The 22078-nt window shown below is 38.0% G+C and overlaps 1 protein-coding gene across 1 annotated transcript in view; it reads right to left on the reverse strand.

Annotated features, from left to right (window-relative positions):
• Positions 1-1140: 1140 nt before the first annotated feature.
• Positions 1141-22078, reverse strand: part of LOC139933759 (plexin-B-like) — a 48570-nt gene continuing 27632 nt past the window's right edge. The window contains exons 19-39 of the mRNA XM_071927957.1: positions 21460-21553; positions 20499-20804; positions 19939-20115; positions 18572-18794; positions 17501-17643; positions 16880-17007; positions 16033-16098; positions 15533-15607; positions 15147-15213; positions 14287-14433; positions 13281-13437; positions 12774-12877; positions 11641-11728; positions 10938-11023; positions 10262-10396; positions 8591-8748; positions 8072-8219; positions 7082-7222; positions 6001-6075; positions 4311-4469; positions 1141-3571 (exon numbers count right to left, since the gene is read on the reverse strand). Of these exons, the coding sequence (XP_071784058.1) occupies positions 4353-4469; positions 6001-6075; positions 7082-7222; positions 8072-8219; positions 8591-8748; positions 10262-10396; positions 10938-11023; positions 11641-11728; positions 12774-12877; positions 13281-13437; positions 14287-14433; positions 15147-15213; positions 15533-15607; positions 16033-16098; positions 16880-17007; positions 17501-17643; positions 18572-18794; positions 19939-20115; positions 20499-20804; positions 21460-21553 (2635 nt within the window). The 3' untranslated portion in view covers positions 1141-3571; positions 4311-4352. The remainder of the gene's footprint in view (positions 3572-4310; positions 4470-6000; positions 6076-7081; positions 7223-8071; positions 8220-8590; positions 8749-10261; positions 10397-10937; positions 11024-11640; positions 11729-12773; positions 12878-13280; positions 13438-14286; positions 14434-15146; positions 15214-15532; positions 15608-16032; positions 16099-16879; positions 17008-17500; positions 17644-18571; positions 18795-19938; positions 20116-20498; positions 20805-21459; positions 21554-22078) is intronic.

Below are 22078 nucleotides of genomic sequence, written 5' to 3' on the forward strand. Positions count from 1 at the left end.
CTAGTTTTGAAAATAAACATTGTTGAATTGACCCAATTTTAATTAACTTTATTTTTATGTTGTACCACTGATTTAAAGGCAGAAGACAATATTGGTAATTGTCAAAGACCAGTCTTATCACCGAGTGTATCTCAACTTATGCACAAAATAACAAACCTGTGAAAGTTTGACCTCAATTGGTCGATGAAGTTGCGAGATAATGACAGAAAAAAAACCCTTGTCACACAAAGTTCTTTGCTTTCAGATGCTTGATTTTGAGACCTCAAAAATCTAACTCCGAGGTCTCGAAATCAAATTCGTGGAAAATTACTTCCAACAGCTCCCCATTACTTGTTTCCATATTAAGGTTTTATGCTGATAATAATTATTTTGAGTAAATATCAAGTGTCAACATCATTTTATTTTTAGGTTCTAGGGAATACCACATTGCAAGCTTGCTCTAATTCCTATAATTTCACACGACATTAATAATTTTCATTTTATTAATTTATTCATGGGTTTATTCTTTAAAAAACAAATTCCATTGGAAAGCAGCCACATATGTACCATAGAGGGACAATTACTTCTTCCATGGTAATTATACAGTGGGTTGTATTGGTATGAAGTTGTACAACGCATACATTACATCAGTCCCAGTGTACCTATTATGTACATTTTGTACAAGTACTGTATTGTACATGGGATACGAAAAACAAGAGGTAGGCCCCTATGCCGACATACATGCATTATGCAGCTTTTATTATTCATACCACGATTACTATTCATAACCTATGGCAGTTTAACTTTGCCCTCAGTTGTTCCGTTGCAACTGAGCTGGGGGAAAAATAATATCGCATAGAGCAAATGCAACAACTTGGGCCCCATTTCATATAGCTGTCAAGGCAGAAATGACTGCTTCAACAAATTTGCTAAGCAAAAATTAGCAGGTTATTAGACACAGATGGTACATAGCTTATCTAACTGGTAACCTAGTTCTGATGAGCATTATTTTGTTTTGTGCAATTCTAAGTTATCAACACAGAGACGTTTTACTCTCATACTTCTGCAAGCGCCACCCCTGAATAATTTCACAGTAGATTCTCCACCCTGGTGGTGTTTGAACAAGGAAAGTAACAAACAAGTCTTGGGAGGCCAGAGATCTTAGTTTGTTCCAATCACAGGCATTTTTATTGATTGATCAAGCTTTGAACAAGCCTTGAAAACTGAGTAGTCAAAAAAATATAAATTCATTTCTTTAAGTTTATAGAAAAAGTATAAAAACATATCCCTTAAAAAAAATGAGAAAAAAAACACTGAATTTTGATGGAAAACTGCAAAGCTTACTCATTATGATTACAAGTAACAACTGTAAAATTTACCCTTTATGATCTTAGGCAAAAATTGAAAGATTTACCCGTCATGATTCGATGTAAAAAGTACAAGACTAAACCCTTCTAATTGTTGGTAAAAACTGCAAGGCTGACCACTTTTTATTTTGTGTTTAACTGAATGAATCGATTGACAAATTTAAGGTTTATCCCAGCTCAAGATTGTGCCACTTGCTGCAGTGATGTATTTTTAGTGACAAACACTTGTTTTACTCACAGAATTCAGTACCCTGATCATGGAAGCAGCCATAACAAAAAATACACTTTTAATTAAATATGCATGCTCAATATTATCAAAATCTCAATTGAAATAATTCAATACCAATATCAATATAGTTAATTAAACCTTGCACTCATACTTCATCAATTACAGATCATTTGCCCAAGGCTATCACCGCTAAACCAATACATTAATTTTGTGCTCCTTCGCTGCGCTCATACCCATGGAAAACAGTTTCACCCCAATGACTTACAACAACACAAGCAACAATACTTTTCATTGTTTTGATTCATCAGATTTATTAAATCTTGGGAATGTGCTGGGAGGCTGGTCGTATATTCTTATACAGCATTCATTTGATTAAAACACAATTTTTTTCAACCGGACAGTTTTGGGTTTTTAAAGTTTTTTTTTATCAAAGTTGTCACCAAACAAGTATGTGCTTGCATCATGTTTAGAATAATGTCATGATGAGTGATGTCGTCAGATTACTTTTGAATTATCTGACATTGGCGTCACTCCTGATCCAAATTTATGCAAAACAAATGCATATCAACAGGAAGATTGCAGTAAAAGGCGTTGTAAATGTGAACAAGGAGCACTTGGTCTATATGTTAACGCATTTTCTGAAGTTTTCTATGATTAAATAAAACAATGATAATTTTAAGGTGTATAAAAGGTATAAAAATAATTGTCATAAGAATTATATCTTGCATAAATATCAGTGAAATAGACATCTAAAAAATTCAAAGAAGAAGAAAACCCCCCAACATATTACGGGAAAATCCCTCCATTTATGTCAAAATCAACAGATCATAAGAATTAAAGTGTTGGCAAAAATATACAGTCAAGGCAAGTATGTCTGAGTAAATGTGCAATTAAAACATGCTTAAAAGTCAAACAAAATATCTATGTATCCTTCATGTAATGATTAAGTATTTTTCTTATATATATATGTTTTTAAATCGGCATGCGTAAATTTTGGTTTACAAGTCTACACCCTTAATGATTACACACCGGACCGTCTGGATAAATAATTATAAATATTTTTTGGGTTTCAACAAAGACAAATAACAAGAGCAAGTTTCGAACCTATGACCTGCAGATTAGTACGTAGGCACTCTACCAACTGGGCTGTCTAACCATAAATTAAATTTCTTCACTTCACAATAGTATTATTCTTTCTCAAAAGTATTGAATACTTTTGAGAAAGAATAAAGAATGCCTAACAAATCCTGCTAGACAGTTTTCAGTAGTACTGATTTTATAATAGGTTTGGCAAATTTACATGATTGCTTAACAAAGTTCCCGTTATCATTACCCTGTTTATAAGTACTGAAACATAATAGTTGTTGCTAATTTCCCAAACTATTAAAACAAAAGCATGATTCCCCACACCTCTGCCCATTTCATGTTTGCCTGTTTAAAGACACTGGACACCTTTGGTAATTGTCAAAGACCAGTCTTCTCACTTGGTGTATCTCAACATATGCATAAAATTAGAAACATGTGAATATTTGAACTCAATTGGTCGTCAACAGAAGAAAAAACACCCTTGTCGCACAAGTTGTGCTTTCAGATGCTTTATTTCGAGACCTCACACATGAAGTCTCAAAATTCAATTAAAATATTTTACCAAGAAATTACTTCTTGCTCCAAAACTACATTACTTCAGAGGGAGCCGTTTCTCAATGTTTACTAATATCAACAGCTCTCCATTGCCTGTTACAAAATAGGTTTTTATGCTAGCAACTATTTGGAGTAATTACCAGTAGTGTCCACTGCCTTTAAAGGTCTTTCTAGTTTCAAGAGAATTATTCTTAAGTGTCCTAAGCACCTTACTTAAATCTAGGTTTCATTTGCAGTATTTGAGTCATTTTCCACGATTAGTAATATTCTTCTTTCAGGGCATTGGTCGTCAAGTGCACCAAAGTGGTTTTCTTGTCTTAATTTCTTTCTTAATTTTGGCGTGGTCTGCATCTCTCTGCAATGAGAAAGGGTGATGATCAAATAAAAGATATCCATTGTGTTTGTTAAAGGCATTAGACAGGATTGCTAGAATTCACACAAAAAAAAACAGACAGTGTTCATGTTTTATATGATTAACAATACAAATGAGATTAGAGAATGTACATGTATACCACCTACATCGTCACACCCCGCCCCAAATTTCACATTCTAAGTTAATAAGCCATTTGCAAGTTTGATTTAGATAAGATCTGGTACACGATGTGACCTTTGACATCACTCAAAAACCATAACATGATTCGCACGCATACCGCCAGGCAAACTTTGTGTTTTGGCAGCCAGTTAGAAAGTGTATGCAATTTTACCATAAAAAGGTGTCTTTTTGCCCCGCGAAACATGACAGACACAGTGTTTTGTCAACAGAGGGCGGTTTGAATGTAAACATAGGTCACATCGTCCTTACCGCTTACATTTAAATTCCTTAAGTCTATATAAAGACAGTTGTTATGTCAAATGGTTCGGGGAAAGTTATTGTGCCATACACAGCCATTCAGAAATGTGTATTGGTGTTCACCATCTCTCATGTAACTACGCAAAAGCTTGCCCCTTGTCATGTGACATAGCAACTGTCTCAATAGTCTAATGAATTTAAATTTAAGTGGTAACTTGTGATCAAGCATGTCATTGTACCAGACAATATTCATATCTGACACGCAAATGGCTCATTATTTGAGTGTTGTACATAGCATCCAAACCTGCACTCTTTGATGGTTTGAGGCGCTTGTCTTGATGGGAATCTAGACGTCATGTTCATCACTGCTGTCTTCATTGGCCAGAATCTGTTCAATCTCTACCATCTTAAAAGCAAGATGGTCCACTTGAGCATCCTGACCCTCTTCAAGAGCATCTACAATCTGAAGAATAATAAGGACCATATTAATTTGTGTTTTACCCATATGCACCGATGTAAATAAAGATATTAATATTAATAATAATAAAAAGAGTAAAGATTTCATAAAATATTATTTAAATAATAATAATAATAGCATCATCTAGGCCTAACAAGGTAACCTATTTCTATTGTAAGATTATGAATTACTGAGCATGTATTTATATTAAGTAATGACGGGCAACTCACTACAAGAATGGGGCATACAAAAACAGTAATCAACAAGGATTAAATGATTCTTTAATTAAATTAAGGAGTTGATATAAGGAGTTGGAAGAAAACAGGTTTAATTATGTGGAGTTGCTTAAGCAGGAAATTTCGTTTAACAAATTACTGCTTAGCAAAATATTGAGCGGGATACCAGTCATATAGTCATATACAGGTAAGCACAATTAGTTTGTGCTTAGCAACATGTACTTTTTTATGCTCAAGCAGCTCTGTGAAATTTGCTGCAGCAGTCAGCCAAGACACACCATAGAATACGACTTGGTGTTTCGACTTAAAACTGCCTCAGATCCATAACAAAAATCCACACTATGACAACGCAACAACAACAAAACATTTGTAGTCAAGTAATAAGTGTTACTGAGGCTGATTTCACAAAAATTAAGATTGATCTCAACTGTATCAAATCATAACCTTGGTAAGAAAAAAATGATGTCACACTATTATAATATCATTATTAATGTATTATTCATTTGAATAAAAAAATCAACCAAACGGCCGACACCATTCAAATTCACTTCAGAATACACACACATTTAAGCATATAGTTGAAAAAATAGAAATTATCAATACACAGGTAAAATACAGACACATAAAAGCTTAGTTGAGAAAATAGAAATGATCAATACACAGGTAAAAGCATATATCAAATACACACAAATTAAAGCATAGTTGAGAAAATAGAATTGATTAATACCAGGTAAAATCATACATCAAATATACACAAATTAAAGCATAGTTGAGAAAATAGAAATGATCAATACACATGTAAAAGCATACATCAAATATACACATGTAAAAGCATACATCAAATACACACATGTAAAAGCATAGTTGAGAAAATAGAAAATATCAATACACAGGTAAAAGCATACATGTATATCAAATACACATGTAAAAAAGCATAGTTGGGAAAAAAGGAATATATCAAATACACATGTAAAAGCATTGTTAAGAAAATAGACATTACCGATAAATAGGTAAAGGCATACATCAGATACACACATGTAAAAAGCACAGTCAAGAAAAAAAACATTTTCAATAAAGTGATACATGATGGTGATACAGGCAACTCATCTTTAACAATGATTGTTAGTGCTTTGTGAAAAGGAACCCGGGCTGCCATCTTAGAAGTACAACAATCATGAAACAATGGTTTTGTAAAGCTGCAGTACCCCAAACATACTTGATGGGCCAGTATGCAACCTTTTTTTGTGCTCATGAGAGGCCCCCCTTCTACTAAAATACATCATTGTTAAAACAAAGCTTACCTTTTCATTGAAATTTCTGATGTAGTCCCACAGCTGGAGTAGAGTGCTGAGTTTGCTAAACAAACCAGTGAAATTCTGTGGATGGATAACAAAATATCAGTTAGATCAAACACCAAGTTATAAAGCACACACTTCTTTAAGATGACAAGCATTTGATATATTTACAGGGATTTCTAGTGTATTCAGTTCTAAGAGCTGAATTAAGTACAAAATATTGTTTTTTGTTTATTTTTGCCCCATGAACATATCCAAGTGTAGATTTATTATTTTTTTTATTTTTGAGTAATATCAAACAATCAGTTGCTCTCAAACCAAGTTGGTTTCAGAGATGCAGAAAAACAGGTTGTAATGTACATTTGGTTTGCAGTGGCAACATGTCTACACTAGGCTTTTAGCTGTCTACTAAATAGGCCAGCATGTCTCAAGAAGTCAAGTCAAAATAATGGACAATTTAATTCCTTTTAGAACAAGTGGTCTTCCCAATTCTGCAGGCCAGGAATTTCATCTTTGAGAGGGCAAGTCCATTTTTATTTTGAGAAGGGCACTTCCATTGGAAAGTCTATGGGAAGCTTTTGAAAGGGCACCAAGGCCAAGACAAGGGCCAGGAGACCATGACCTCCCCGTAATATTCCCGGCCTGCAAGCAGGACAAGTTCTCATCAAGGAAAAACAAACTGACCAGCATAGTTAGTAGACAGTTACCACAAGCCGAATATACATTGATACCACGCCGTGCATTGCCTCATCAAAATGACAAATCAAAATCTTCACCCCCAAACAGGCATGCAACTGCCCGTTGAAAAAAAAAGAGGAAAATTTTCAAAGGCACAAGGCAAGTGCGGAGCGAGGCACATGATTGTAGCTGTACACTGTTAATGCCAGGCAAATATTAGGCTAAAAAAAAAAAAAATACGTAAATTTTTTTTTTTTCCCCTGCTTTTAAAAAATTTTTACGCTAAAAAAACACAACAAAAAACGCAGAATTCCGTGGAAGAGTTGCATGCCTGCCCAAAATAGTAAAAACCGACCTGCTTGAATGAGACGATCAAATTATAGTACAGTAACAAAATATGGCTTCTTACCTGGCAAGTTGCAATCAGTTCCTTGTTGAGTTCATCAAAGGACACTCTTGGCATGTTATAGATATCTTCGTAGTAAGACTGGACCAGACGATCAATGTCGTCAAGGTCTTTCTTAAACAAGAGCTTGCTCAAGTCCGAGTTCTGATGGAAGAAAACAAAACAGCCAAAAGAAAAATTACACTCACCATCTTCTGAAATACACAATTTACCTCCCTTAACTAAGGTGCCATAGAATGTAGTGCACAAAGGTCTCGACTGCCAACTTCAAAAGGGCTAAAGAACCCTCTTACTGGGGTCTCCCACAAGCCTACATCAAAATGCCGACTTCATGAGTTTCACAGAAACCCTGACAAAGGCTAAACATAACAGAAAGTCATAGGGATATAACTCCTCACCAAACACCCCCATCCCAACCCAGATTGATCACACAACCTTTACTGTCGCTATTCATCATGAGGGTCTGAAAATTACAGCACAAAATGTCTGAGCAGTGACTCCCATATTAATCTTCACATGGATCATCCGATGAACATCATAGATTGCATTTGAAGGCACTGGACACTATTGGTAACTACTCAAAATAGTTGTTACCATAAAACCTCTTGGTAACGAGTATCCGGGAGCTGTTGATAGTATAAAACAATGTGAGAAACGGCTCCCTCTGAAGTAACGTATTTTTTGAGAAAGAAGTAAATTTCCACTAAACTATTTGAATTTGATTTTGAGACCTCGGGAGTTAGATTTGGAGGTCCCGAAATCAAGCATCTGAAAGCACACAACTTCCTGTGACAAGGGTGTTTTTTCTTTCATTGTTATCTTGCAACTTTGACCTCCAATCGAGTTTTCACAGGTTTGTTATTTTGTGCACATTTTGAGATACACCAAGTGAGGAGACTGGTCTTTGACAATTACCAAGAAAGGTGTCCAATGTCTTTAAGCAATGACTAAAATACTAATCACCTCCCTACCCAGACTACACATAATCCTTACCTTGCCAAGTTTCTGATCGCTGGATTCATGAGCATCATAGAACGCCTGAGCAATGACTTCCATACTGGCCTCCACAGGGCGAGAAGGTCTTATATCAAAGATGAAATCTGGGCGGCGAATGGCACCAGACCAGAAACGCAGCGGCAAACTGAAAAATTAATTATTGTAAAGGGGAGTTTGTTAGCCTACAAATCAAAGAGTAAGTTATTTATTGGCAATACACCATACCAAACACGAAGCAGCTCAAGTAAAGAACGGGCTTTTTTGTTGCTGAGTGATTCAGTGTGTGTTTGTCAGTGAGTGGGAGTCAGCTACTGCGAATCAGTCATCAGGTCTTTCAGTGAATTTAAGTCAGCGAGTTTGAGTCAGCGAGTTTGAGTCAGCGTGTGTGAGTCAGCGAGTTTGAGTCAGCGAGTTTTAGTCAGAGAGTTTTAGTCAGAGAGTTTGAATCAGAGTGTGTGAGTCAGCGTGTGTGAGTCATCGTGTGTGAGTCAGCTTGTGAGAGTGTATAAACCTCACCTGTTTCCCTTCCAGACTTTGACTGCCCCAGAGTCTTCAATATCATGTCTGACTGACTGACTATCAAAGAAGTCAAAGAGATACTTGACAGCACGAGGAGCGTGGTCTGCGTTGAGGATGGACTGAAACATGTGATCAATGTACTGCTGGATGGTACCCTGAAATGGCAAACGAAGAAATAAACGGTTCAGGGAAATTCCGACAGTACTAACAATACAATGACCACAGTATGAGAAGTATGGTTCTTGGCTGATCTGTATCAACAACATTCCAACAAATGGTGTTTGAAGCTTTGCATGGTGTGAAAAATAAAAATAACTATAAAAAGTATACATGCCGGTACAACCATGTGCAATATCTATTTTGAGAAAATATGGCTCTGAAAAGAGCCGGTGTGGTCCCGGCGTTTCAAACGGTATACTCTGCTCAGGTTCGAGCATCGTGACAACACCTACTATTTTCAGAGCCAAAACTCATACAAAAGAGATAATACACATGGTTGTATCAGAAAGTCTACAATATTCCAATGACACATGCATCAGAACTTGAGTTTGATAATAGAACACGCAGCCACAATGCTAAGGTTTAATAAAATCTCAACATATGTGACTGGCTTACTAAGGCTACAACTTTTTGAACATTAGATCTTGATGTTTTTCATGAATACTAGTTATAAAGCAACCTAATCATGAAGGCATGCTCTAGGGTGCCGCTGAACACATTTGACAAAGATGTGCGTCATTTTAAAATGCTCACGTTTGAACAAAGAAAAAAGACGAGCGGGACTCGAACCAAGGCCCTTAATAATAGTAAATAATAGTTAAGATTTATATAGCCCCAAACCCATCTAAAGCAATGCCCCATGGCGCTTAATACAGAGAAACATTTCAAAACAAAATAGATAAATAGATAAACTGAAAAACAACAAGGTATAAACATAAGTTTCAAATCAGCAACAAATTTCAAGACAAAAACAACAAGCATTTATAGAAATAAACAATATACAATGGAAATATACAATAAACAATAGAATTATGCAAACATTTAAAATTCAAAGGGAGTGTAACAACAGACCAACTGTGACCACAATAAAGTTGTAAAAGACATACACCGAAAGTGCTAAAAGAGACCTGAATGGATAATAAAAACCACAACAACTACAAAAACACGCGTCTGTACAATCATACAAATGCTTTTCGAGTAGAAATAAGTTTTTAGCTCGAAACTAAAAACATCAATATTCTCTGTTTCCCTCAGGCACAAATTCAAGCTGGTTCCACAATTTTGAGGCAATGGTAGAAAAAGCTCTATCCCCAAATGTGCATAATCTTGTGTTACAGTGCTGTAGTCTGGTTTTACCACATGACAAACGTGTGTTTCTACGTGAACAAGAACTAGTAGTATGCAGCAATTCACTGAGATAGTCATCAGGGGCTATACCTTTTAACCGTTTATGAACTAATACATTTTATACATGATTATATAATTTACCGGAAGCCAATGGGGCTTCATTGGTACAGGGGTTATATGCTCAAATATTTTGGGTTCCTGTGAGAATCCTGGCAGAATTGTATACTTGGATTACAAACCAGCACTATCTTTTAAAGTTTTCATGACTTCACAGATTCCATGGCATAATAAATGTTGTCCTTTCTATTGTTGATATTTTACCTTGGTGCTGATGAGTCGAGGGATGAAGATCTCACGGAATCGTTTCTTGGGACGGGAAGGCATCATGGACATCCTCTTCAGCTGCTTGACGGTTCTATGTGAGGTGTCATCTTGATAGCTGTCTTCAACCTTTGTCTGGAAAAAATGCCAAACAAGAAGCATTAAGTACTCAAATGCATGAGGGTGTTTCTCTAGTCATAGCATAGAGTATTCTATGGTCATAGCCACACCATTATAAACAGTTGAGAAATATAACATAAATGTTGTTATCTTTTTTTCACAAAGCACCCAGAATATAGCCATAGTTGTAGCTGCCAAATTGGTTGAGAGCCCAATTTCATAAACCTGCTAAGCACAAGATATTGCTTAACTGTTTTGCTGAACACACTAAGTTGGCGGGTTACATTTTGTAATTTTGTATTTGAAAAATTGTATTGAAGCTGGTGACCTTATTCTGGTAACTAGTACCCAGTTTTGCTTAAGCAGCTCTATGAAATTGGACCATGGCCTTAGAAAGCATGAAGAACACTTAACATCTTGAATTCTCTATCTCGTGACATGAAAGGCTTCCCCAAACCTTCCCTGTATTGCTACAAAGTGTGCTTACCAGATGCCATAGCCTGGCAGTGTCCAGGCTTCCCCAAACCTTCCCTGTATTGCTACAAAGTGTGCTTACCAGATGCCATAGCCTGGCAGTGTCCTCTGGGTCAGCCTCTACCACTGTAAAGCGATTGGAGCGCCCACCTGTAAAACCAACATTGGCTGTGGAGTCAAATAAAAGACATGAAGTCAGGGCACAAGACAACTACTGAGACATCATGATGTGAGTTTTGATTGGGGACAAAACAGTCTAGTATAGACGATGTGATCTCCGACGTCACACGAAAACCATAACATGATACGCGCGCATACCGCCGGGCAAAACCTTTGTGTTTTGGCAGCCAGCTAGAAAGTGTACGCAATCTTACTATGACTACGCAACTCAGTGCCCAGCGAAACATGACATATATAGTGTTTGTCAACAGAGGGCGGTTTGAATGTAAACATAGGTCACATCGTCTATACCAGAGAGGATTATCTTCTGTTCTCTTTAATAACAACAATTCAATGGTCCGCTGGGAAATGTTCATGTGACAGCCGATGATTTCACCAACCTCTTCCTAACATAGGATTAATCTTAGTACTTAGGATGTGTTCAGTTACGGATTCAAAGAAGTTAGGACGAATTCAACTCATCCTAAGTTAGGACGGGTAACTTGTTCTAACACGAGATAGGATAAGCCTGATCCTAGCGTTTCTTGAAATCGACTACAGGTCATTAACATAAAGCCCTTGCGCAGCACCCTCACTTCAACTAAATACTTATCTGTTGATCTTACCATATGCACTATCTTGGGAGTAGAAGTTGCTTGCCTGTGAAGACATTGCCTGTGCAGAAACCAATGCCATCTTGGACTTGTTCGGGACCTGTACAGACGACAGAAAACATTATTGTACCTTTGCTCATCTAGCAGTAGATGCTTCATCATTCAAGTCACCTACACTTCATTGTAGACCCCCTGCATAGGCGGTCATTGCTCATAAAAAAATTGGCACAAGAAATCTAGGATTTAGACATAAGTAATGGGGGCTATTTTTTGGCATAATATGATCAAAGGCTAAAAGCCAAAGCTTGATAGTCAAATTTTTCTAAACCACAGCCCATGTTTATTGACACCTGAAACAACTTTGGAGTGCTTTCTACTGGTTGGAGTCAGTCATATGGTTGTTGTGTATATTAAGCTGGAAATTCCAACGGTAGAGTGAACAGGCATGAAACTATCATGATATGCTACACTGTCCCCATTCAAACAGGAGACAGCTTTACCAACATTGTTGATCATTGTATTTGACCCAACGGGAGGTTAGTGCAAGTATTCTATAAGAGTCCAGCAAACTATGGCTAGTTATCGACCCTGCCTAGGTTTGGCAAGCGATGAACACATAATACTCATATGTGGGTGTTGTAGCCGAGCGGATAAGAGCACCGAACTCAAGCTCTGGTGTTTCTGTTCAGCAGAGTGTGGGTTCGAATCCAGGTCATGACACTTGTGTTTCTGAGCAAGACACTTTACTATAATTTTTTCTCTCCACCTAGGGATATATGGGTGCCTGTGAGGGCAGAGAGGGTTCTTGTGATTAGTTTAGCTTAGCTGAGATGGTTTAAGGAATGAAATGGCCAAGTGATCAGGGTAATACATGTTGGAAGTGCTTTGAGACATGGTGTATAAAGCGCTAAATAAAAACCAAATTTTATTATTATTTATCATTATATTTTCTCACAACAAGAACAAGTCCCGTTGCTTCTATAATCAGAACCTTGGTTGACTGTCCGCTGTCAAACCAGGGTTCATTATGACAACAACGAAAATCCAAAAGCTCAACAAAATAAGACAGCACAGAGGAATGGAAAATTTAGGACTACTGATGCAAAGTGGTTAGTTATTGTCATCCTTACAAGAGTGGGACTTACATGAAAGTACTTAAGTGTGCCAACTCTTTTCCAACCTTCAAGGTTTGGGCTATTGGGGTCAACATCCTGTAGAATTATGTGTCCAGCTTTTCCACTTCGCCATTCTGAAAAGAAAACAAACAACAAATTTACTCATCAATTAAAATTCACTGTTTTGAAGACTATGAAAATTTTTCTAAGAGTTGTGTTGGCTCTGCCAAGAGCTGGTGGTGTAACAACTCACAATCTAGAGAGGTTTACGGTAGCACCATGGACATTTCTTTTATAAGTTGTGTTGGCTCTGAGAAGAGCCACCTTTCATAGAGCTGCTTAAGCACAAAAAGTAGCGGAGCACATTAGAATATGGTTACCAGCCAAAATGCCAATTTTTGCTTAGCAGAAACATGTTAAGGAATATTGTCTGCTTAAGCAGCTCGATGAATCTGTGCCCTAGTGGTGCAACAACTCAAAATCAGGAGAGGCTTGTGGTAGCACCATGTAAATATCTTTACAAATAAAAGTTCTCACCAAGATCAACCTCTTTGGCACTGGGTCTGGTGGAGTAGGGTTTGTTGCGAAAGATGGCATCTAAGATCTTCTCCTTGACTTGGGAGATGGAGTCTATATCTAGCACCTTGACTTCTTTAGTCTCCCCATCAGCATCATTCACAATGACAGTCAAAGTCTGTAGAAATGGGGAGTATGCCATTTCAATCCAATATATACATTTTAACATATATAGACCTTTCTTTTGCACTGTACATGCCAACCAAGGCGGTTTGTTTATCATGCCAACCAAGGCGGTTTGTTTATCAACAAAAGAAAAGTCAATATCATTTAAGGGCAAGTAGCTGCATGATGGCTTTTAAGTTTGTTAAAATAGTAACAATCATTTTTAGGTAAAATACGAGCCACTAAGATCTGTTAATGTCAATAAGAAGCTCTATGAAGTTGAGCCCCGGTTTTGGACAAAAAAGTGTTACAACCATGTTTTGAACCCACACTCTGCCAATCAGAAACATCAAACCTAGAGTCTGGTGTTATAGATCGCTTGGCCACAACGTGTCACTTTAACAGAAGAACAAACAACACATGTTTGTCGATGATGATATTAAATGGCAGGGTGTTGTGGTCGAGTGGATAAGAGCACCGAACTCAAGCTCTGGTGCTTCTGTTCAGCAGAGTGTGGGTTCAAGTCCAAGTTGTGACACTTGTGTCCCTGAGCAAGCACTTAACTATAATTGCTTCTCTCCGCCCAGGGGTAAATGGGTACCTGTGAGGGCAGAGATGGTTCTTGTGATTGATTTAGCTGAGTACCGCATAATAATGTTGCACGGCTGTATACTCCCTATGGAGCTGAGATGGTTTAAGGAATGAATTAAGGCCCAATGACCTTTGGTAATAATGTTGGAAGCGCTTTGAGACACCAGGGGTGTGAAAAGCGCTATATACAAAGTGGTTTTTATTATTATATTATTATCAACGGTTCAGACAGTGGAAAGACTGATACATATCGAGCAATATATACTCTTACCATCTCACGGAACTCAATATCTTCAGTCAGAAGCCTTTCATCACTGAGAGTGAACTTAGCCTGGCCTGAGATCACATCCATAGGTCCATTCTCACAATGACACTTGATGGCACGGTACAGAACGAACAATGGGTAGCCTGTGTAATCCTGGGATATGGAATCAAAATAATAATACAGCATTTGTAAGGCACTTTCAAGTAAAACATTCAAAGGAACCGGTCTAAAACAAATTTAGATAATGCATTATCAAAATGGTCGGCAAAGCAAGCCTGGAAAAGTGTGTTCTATGTGTCTGCTGAAAGAGTGTGATGTTGTGCATTTTTGTGATGAAGTCTTCAGGAAACGAATTCCAGAGTCTTGGTGCTATGTTGGAAAAGGCCCTCTCCCCATAACTGGCAAATGACTTTGGGTGAACATAAAGCGCATTGCGTGTAGATCTCAGGCTTGGTCTTGTCAGACGGAGCAGCAACAGGTTTTTAAAGTTGGGTGAAAATGCCTATAGTGCGAGGCTCCCCCATGGAAAATCTTATGCATTGTTAGACAGGGGTGGATTTCACAAAGAGTTAGGACTAGTCTTATACAAGTCCTAACTAAGGACTAGCCGTACGTTTTTGATATCTCTTAGGACTAGTCCTAAGTTAGGACTAGTCCTAACTCTCTGTGAAATCGACCCCAGATCTTTTAAGTTATTCCCCTAGAGTCCACTACTCACTGCATTTTAGTACTTAAAGTTCCCAGACACTCATTTTACAATCTATTGAAAGCTACTGTTCACCTATTTACTTGTGCGTGTGTGGCGCATTACCAGTTAGCATTTGAAAAAGACTCTGCTAGGGTCAAAAAGTGAGGATTTGTCTTACCTTCACAGAATCATAAAGACACAAAGCAATCCAGTTGGACAGTAATTTCTCCACAATGGACTCCGTTCTGACAAAACAATAAAATAAAAATTAAACTTTCTCAGCTATCTTAAGCACAAAATGTTCTTACGGTTAAGAAGCACAATGATTTTAGCCCTCGATACATAACAACATGAATGTTTTCCATTTTAATAATTGAGCAGGTGCTGAGCTTGCAATCTTTAAAAGGAACAACAGATAGTGACCTTTCCTTTTATTTCCAAATATTTATTTCTGGCCGTAATTTCTTTCAATGGCAGTAATAAATGGTCATAGTTTTTCGCAGTTAAGATTGCACTTCTGCCACATTGCAAGAGAAGGGTCTATAAAAACCAATAGAATCTTACCGTCTGAAAAGCGTCCTTGGTCGATTGTTATCCAAACTGTCTTGAACCATTTGGGTCATCAAACTGAACAGTATGCTGTGGATCAAAACCCCAATTAAAAACAACATTATTATAATTTATTTTAATTTTTTTTCTCACCCTCATTAAATAGCTTTGTTTATTGGTTATTCCTAAAATTAAAATTAAAAAATAAAATTTAAAAATGGAATTACACCTTGCATGTAACTTACAGGGTGCCACAAACATGATGTAGTGATCAAAAATAAAAAAAATAAAGGAAATACAACACCACCTAAACCAACATTAAAACAAACACTATTTGGTTTCAGACGCACAAAGTGTGTGCTGAGTACTGTACACTCGGGTGCCCCCTTCACAAGCTTCCTATAGACTTTTAGATTTCCAAATGTAAAGTACCCTTATAAAACGGAGAACGGTTCGTCGCTCTCAAAGATGAAATCCAAAGCTTGCAATGAGATAATTCATTTCACAATACTCACTCGGTGAGGTATCCCAGTTTATTCTCAGCCATCATGACAACGGTGAGTAGAGAAGCAATTGCTGCCCTGAAAAGAAAATGACCACAAAAAACATGAAAAGGAACATTGAAGATGATTCTTATTATTCAAAATGAAGTAAGACTGTCATGAATACAGACGTTTCCCCAATACAGTGAGCCCTCTACAGTTTCCCAAGGAGAGTGCGTTCTCACAGCGTATCTTGGTATACCACAAACCTGGTATGTCCACTCATGGTTTGCAGTGGAAAGATAATACAGGAGATAGTAGGCGTGATGTTTCTGCCATAAAGGAGCATGTTTATAACAATTTTAAAGTTAAAATTTGCATTTAGTAATAAATAATTCAAGTCAAAAATGCACTTCACCATGAGGCTTTTTCAGCCGAGAGTCAAAAACTGCTTATCTATGATAAAGATTTGCAATGACCCATTGACATCATCGGCGTAATTTCCCCATAGGGTTTGTGCCCAGTTCTCCAGCTTTGGCCAATTAAGGGAGCTATTTTCGGCCGATGACGTCACAAGTCCTTAGTTGCGCGGGTTTGTTCTACCTTGCGTTATTCAGAATTTTGGCTTGGAGTGTTTCAGAGAAAAAAAACTTTTTACCATGTTTTAACGTGAGGTAAGAGACTTGTTATTTTTTTTCCTTCTGTTTCCTATAATAATATTATGGAAGTCTAATATAGCGCACGTATCTACCAAACAAGGTACTCAAGGCGCTGAGTATATACAAACTTTCAGAAAGATAGGTTATTGCGGTGATGAATTCTGAGACCCAATTTGTTAGCACCTTATAAGGGTTTACAAGGTTTTATGGACTCAACTTACTTCTCCCTGACTGGCAGTTTGGACTCTCTCTCTGCATCCAGGACTTGAATGATTGTCAGGAGGAAAGTCTTATTTCCAAGGAGGTCAGAAAACTTCTTCATCGCTCTCTCAACATGCTCCTCGGGATTCTATCAATAAGCAAAAAAAAGTAGTTATCAACAAATGAAAGGCATCTCTGTAGTCCAGCAATTGTTTCAGAGGTTTGTTATAGTTTCCCTTGTGTTTGTAAAGATTCTAAACTTGCATTGGGGATGAAGAATATTATTTGTGTTTTTCCAAGACACCGATGTGTAATTAGAACTGTTTTCTCGGTACTAATATTTCCTTTTTCAAAAGATTTCTCTGCAGAGTCCATGATAAATAAAGACAAATGTTGTGGGTTCCGTTGTTCCGTGGTGTAAAGTACCCATCAAGCCAAAGCCCACACAGTTTTACCCCAGTTGAGGTTTTCCTCCCACATCTTCATCCGACATTTCTTCAACATCATCTTCTCTTCATATGTATCTCACACCTTTGGGTCGAGGCACTTTTGTTAGATTTCTTGGTACCATTACCAGACAGATAAAACAAAAATACATAACATTTTTTAAGAGTTCATCTCAGGTCACTACCTAAACTTACCACTGGGTCAGAGGTCATTGGCTTTGTTTCCAAGGCAACAAACAACATGTTGGTGGCATAGTCTCGCTGGCCGACAAATGGCATTCCAAGGCCCTCCAGATCACTTGTCAAGTCCGTCATGTCGGTCTGAAGTTCAGCAAAGGCTGCTCACACAAAAAAATTCAAATCAAATGGTAAACATCATGCTATTTGGAATTTAGTAAAACAGACATTCTGAGGTTTCTTATGGGACGTAAAGCCGTTTGTCCAATTGTTGTGTAACAAGAGAAGGGGTTCGCCCAATTGTTCCTGGCTGTGGCTGATAATTGCGCTGTAGCACCTTGGGCCAATTTCACAAAGAACTAAGATTGAGCGTAACTGCATAAAGATCGTAGTCACTAAGTAATGTTGCCATACATATCACTATGGTAATACTGACCATTTGTCTTGAGATGAAATCAGCCCCTGATCTATGAACAACCCCATCTCAAGCTTGGTCCTGAGCCTGATTTCTAGCCTTAGGAACAGCTTGATCTAAAATTGAATCCCTTCCTCGTCTCCAATCCTGATCCCCTGCCTGATCCCTATGTTATCAAAAGCATTTTGACCAAAATCTTATCTAAACCTCATTAAAAAGCTGCATCTCAAGCTAGATCCTAATTTAGATCCAAAGGCTGTTTTCCTTGCCCGACTCCTACATTAACCCCCAACTTGGCCCACACTCTCCTGATCCCAACACTTATGAAAAGCCCAATCTCGAGTTTAATCACTGGCTTGATTCAATGCCTGAAAACCAGCTTGCTTTCAATCCCGACCAAATGTCTGATCCCAGGATCAACACCTGACCTCAGCCCTATCTCCTACCCAACTAAAAGCGGGGGCCCAATTTCATAAAGCTGTAAAGCATAAAATACTGCTGAGCAAATTTCTGTGCTAGGCATAAAATCAGTTGGGCACCAGTTGTAACAACGCATACTTTATGGAATTCTGGCTCTACCAGTTTCTGTTAAGCATAATTTGTCTTTGCTTAGAAAGCTTACATGACATAAGGCCCTGATCCCAAGCCTGTTCCCCTAACTGAACCCAACTCACCTCTCCTCATATCCTCTCCCAGCTCTCGCTGAACCCTGTCAATATCCTCCAGACATTTGTACACCTCCTTTGAGGCACCCGCAGACTTCCTGGCTAACACGGCAGCCAAAATCACTGCAACTAATATCACAACAGCACAGATGACAGATATTGCGATGATAATCCAGGGAATTGTAGAGTATCTGAAGGGACCTATGGTGTAGTCTATGGTTCCATGTTTGACCTGATTGTAAACAGAAAATATCTTCCATTATTAACAATATATGCAAAGCTAAAGACAACAGACTGTGCAAATTTTTGTGTATATTCAAATAATGAGGCTTGTGAAGGTAGGGGCATAGATGGTTTTTCTGTCAACATGATTATTTAATGACACTGGACACTATTGGTAATTGTCACAGACCAGTCATCTCACTTGGTGTATCTCAACATATGCATAAAATAACAAACCTGTAAAAATTTTAGCTTAATCGGTCATCGAAGTTGCGAGATAATAATGAAAGAAAAACACCCTTGTTACCCAAAGTTGTGTGCTTTTTCAGATGCTTGATTACTTCAGAGGGAGCCGTTTCCCACAAAGTGTACTACTATTAACCTCTTTCCATTACTCGCTACAAAGTAAGGTTTTAAGCTAACAATTATTTTGAGTAATTACCAATAGTGTCCACTGCCTTTAACTTGGTACTTGGTAGATTTTCCTCCTAAAACTTCCTAAAACAAGGAGGTCAGGAGAGCGTCGTCTAATTCGATTTGTTGTTGTTGTTTAGGCCTAGTAGATTGTGAATGTAATTGCTTTTGAAGATTTGGTGGGATTTGGAATCTATGAGGGATTGTTGAAGATTATCCCATAATTTTCTTGGAAAAAAAGATTGTTCATAGATGGTAGATGAGATGCTGGGTATTTTGAACTGATTATCGTTGCCCTTTCTTGCCCTCTGCGGTTTTAATTCTAAAATGTGGCTGTGGTCGCCTTTGATTACACCATTGATCATCTTATAAAGTGTTGTTAGCTGGTGAATTATAAGTATCTTGCTAAAGGACACAAGCGTCATGACCTGGACTTGAACCCACACCCTAATGGCTTAGCCATCAGAACTCCAGTCTGATACATATAAACAGCCGAGCCACAACATTCCATAAAGAGGGTTGCAACAGGTATAGTGTCAGTTTGTTGTTTATTGGGAATAGACTTTGACATGTCAGCATGATCAAGGCAGTATGGCACACATCATATAATGATGGCAGCTAGAGTACCTGGTTCTTGTGAGCATGCTCAGAACTCATGTATACAACCACCATGATGTCTGCTGCCACCTAGTGCCTCACAATTAAGCCTCAAGACACTCAAAAGAAGACTAATTACTGACCATAACAATTGGCAGATTCATCTCGGCGTTCCCTCCAGTATAATTGCCAGGCCGGGGTTGATCTTCCGGTAAATCACAGAACAAGTTTGCTTCTCCTATGCTGATTCTGGTGCACTGTTTGTCCGCAACATACACCGTGATCTCTTCACTTGTTATGGCCCAATTAATGCGAGCACCCTTAAATTCACATCAGAAAAAAAAGATGAAGAAATTAGTTTATGGGTTTGGTTCTCACCAAGATGTATTGGAAATCTATTCCTACCAGGGCCTAAATTCATTGAAAGCGCAAAAAAAAATAGCTCAGCACAAACAAATTTGCTTACCAGAATAAGGTTACCAGCCAAACTACCATGTGACAATTTGTGACTGGTATCCTGCTCATTTCTGCTAAGCATGTTCTGCTTAAGCAGCTTTATGAGAGGCTTGAAGATTTGAATCTGTACCCCCTATGCAGCTTTATGAGAGGCTTGAAGATTTGAATCTGTACCCCCTATGCAGCTTTATGAGAGGCTTGAAGATTTGAATCTGTACCCCCTATGCTACTTCATCAAGGTACTCACACGAACTTGCAGCGTGCTCCCATCCTTTATGCCAACTCCATCAGTGTATTCGTAACTTGGGTGATCAAAGCCATAGTAGACAGGATCCTGGACGTACTCCATGGGCGTGCAACCCGCTGTCTTACCGCTGCACCAGTTTCTCAATCCTACAACTCCATCCATGATGAATCCGGTGGTTACATTGACTCCATCTTCTGCTGCTCTTGCAACCCGCCTTCTGGTAGGAGAATCAGTCTGGCTACTGTTAGGGAGCTGCACTGCTGGGGTGATACAACTCATGGAGGTTTCACTCATCACTGTACAATCCTGATCAAGAGATACAAAAATAAACAATAATAGTTAACCCTCCTACTGCCTGACCATTCAACATCATCCATAGATAAAGGCTACCAGGCTGCAATAAGATATTATGTGGTGAGTACATCTACACACTATACGCACATAACATAGTTGGGAAAGGAAACTTGTCCACACGCTCATGACATCTTGAAAAGTAGAAGGGGCCCCCATAAAAAATATTAGTAAAATGAAAAAGAAAGATTGCAGGACCACACAGTTCTCAGAAGTGTAAAGAAGACTCTTGAGGGAGGTATTGTGACCTGTGTTTGAGGGGATTGCCTTTTTGCAAAAATTAGTAAACCGCTCATATATTCATAAAATAAATGGTACATGAACGATGAAAGAGTTAAGCACTGTATATTCAAATAGTTTTCCCAAGTTCTGTGACAAAATTCAAATGCAAAGCACTTGGGTAGGATTAGAACCCACAAACTTTGCTTTGCTAGAGCAGAATCCTTCAATTATTTGTACTAGCTACAGGTACATGAGTCTCCAAACACACTGCGAAGAACAAATGGGGGGGGGTTACAGCAAACGCCACGTAAATGCACTAAATGCTCGGTTTAGTTAAATTGATTGAAGTGGGAGAAAAACACAATTTAGAATAATTTTAGTTTCTTACCCCTCTGAATTCTTCCTCATCGACGGTAATCAGAAGTTGAGGTTTCTGAATGATGTGAAGATTGGTTCCGTTGACTTTCACCACTCTTCCTCCTCTGTAAAATAATCAATCAGTCAATCCATCAATCCATCAATCCATCCATCAATCCATCAATCCATCAATCCATCCATCAATCCATCAATCCATCCATCAATCCATCAATCAATCCATCAATCGATCGATCGGTCGATCGATCGATTGACCAATCAATCAATCAACCAATCAATTCAACTACTTCTTGAAATGACACTAACTTGTGAAACGTACTGGTGCCTGATCCACCACAGACATACTAATTCTTTGCACTACACTCTGCTAAAATATAAGATTCAAACAGCCTCTTGTCATCTGGCCAATGTATACATCAAACAATGACATAGGATTGGTGAGCAAAACAAATCCAAAGATATTTTGAAGATGCTCTTTTTATAATATTATAGCATTTTAGTTCAACTGTTCATTTACGTGTAGAACGATAGTTTCTAACAAGCATGGCAACAAACAGACTGTTCACACTGCATTTTTCTCAACTTTTGCTTTCAAATTACTAGTACATTTCAATTATGAATGACAGCATTAA

This window comes from Asterias amurensis, chromosome 2, assembly GCF_032118995.1.
Source record: "Asterias amurensis chromosome 2, ASM3211899v1".
NCBI lineage: Eukaryota > Metazoa > Echinodermata > Asteroidea > Forcipulatida > Asteriidae > Asterias > Asterias amurensis.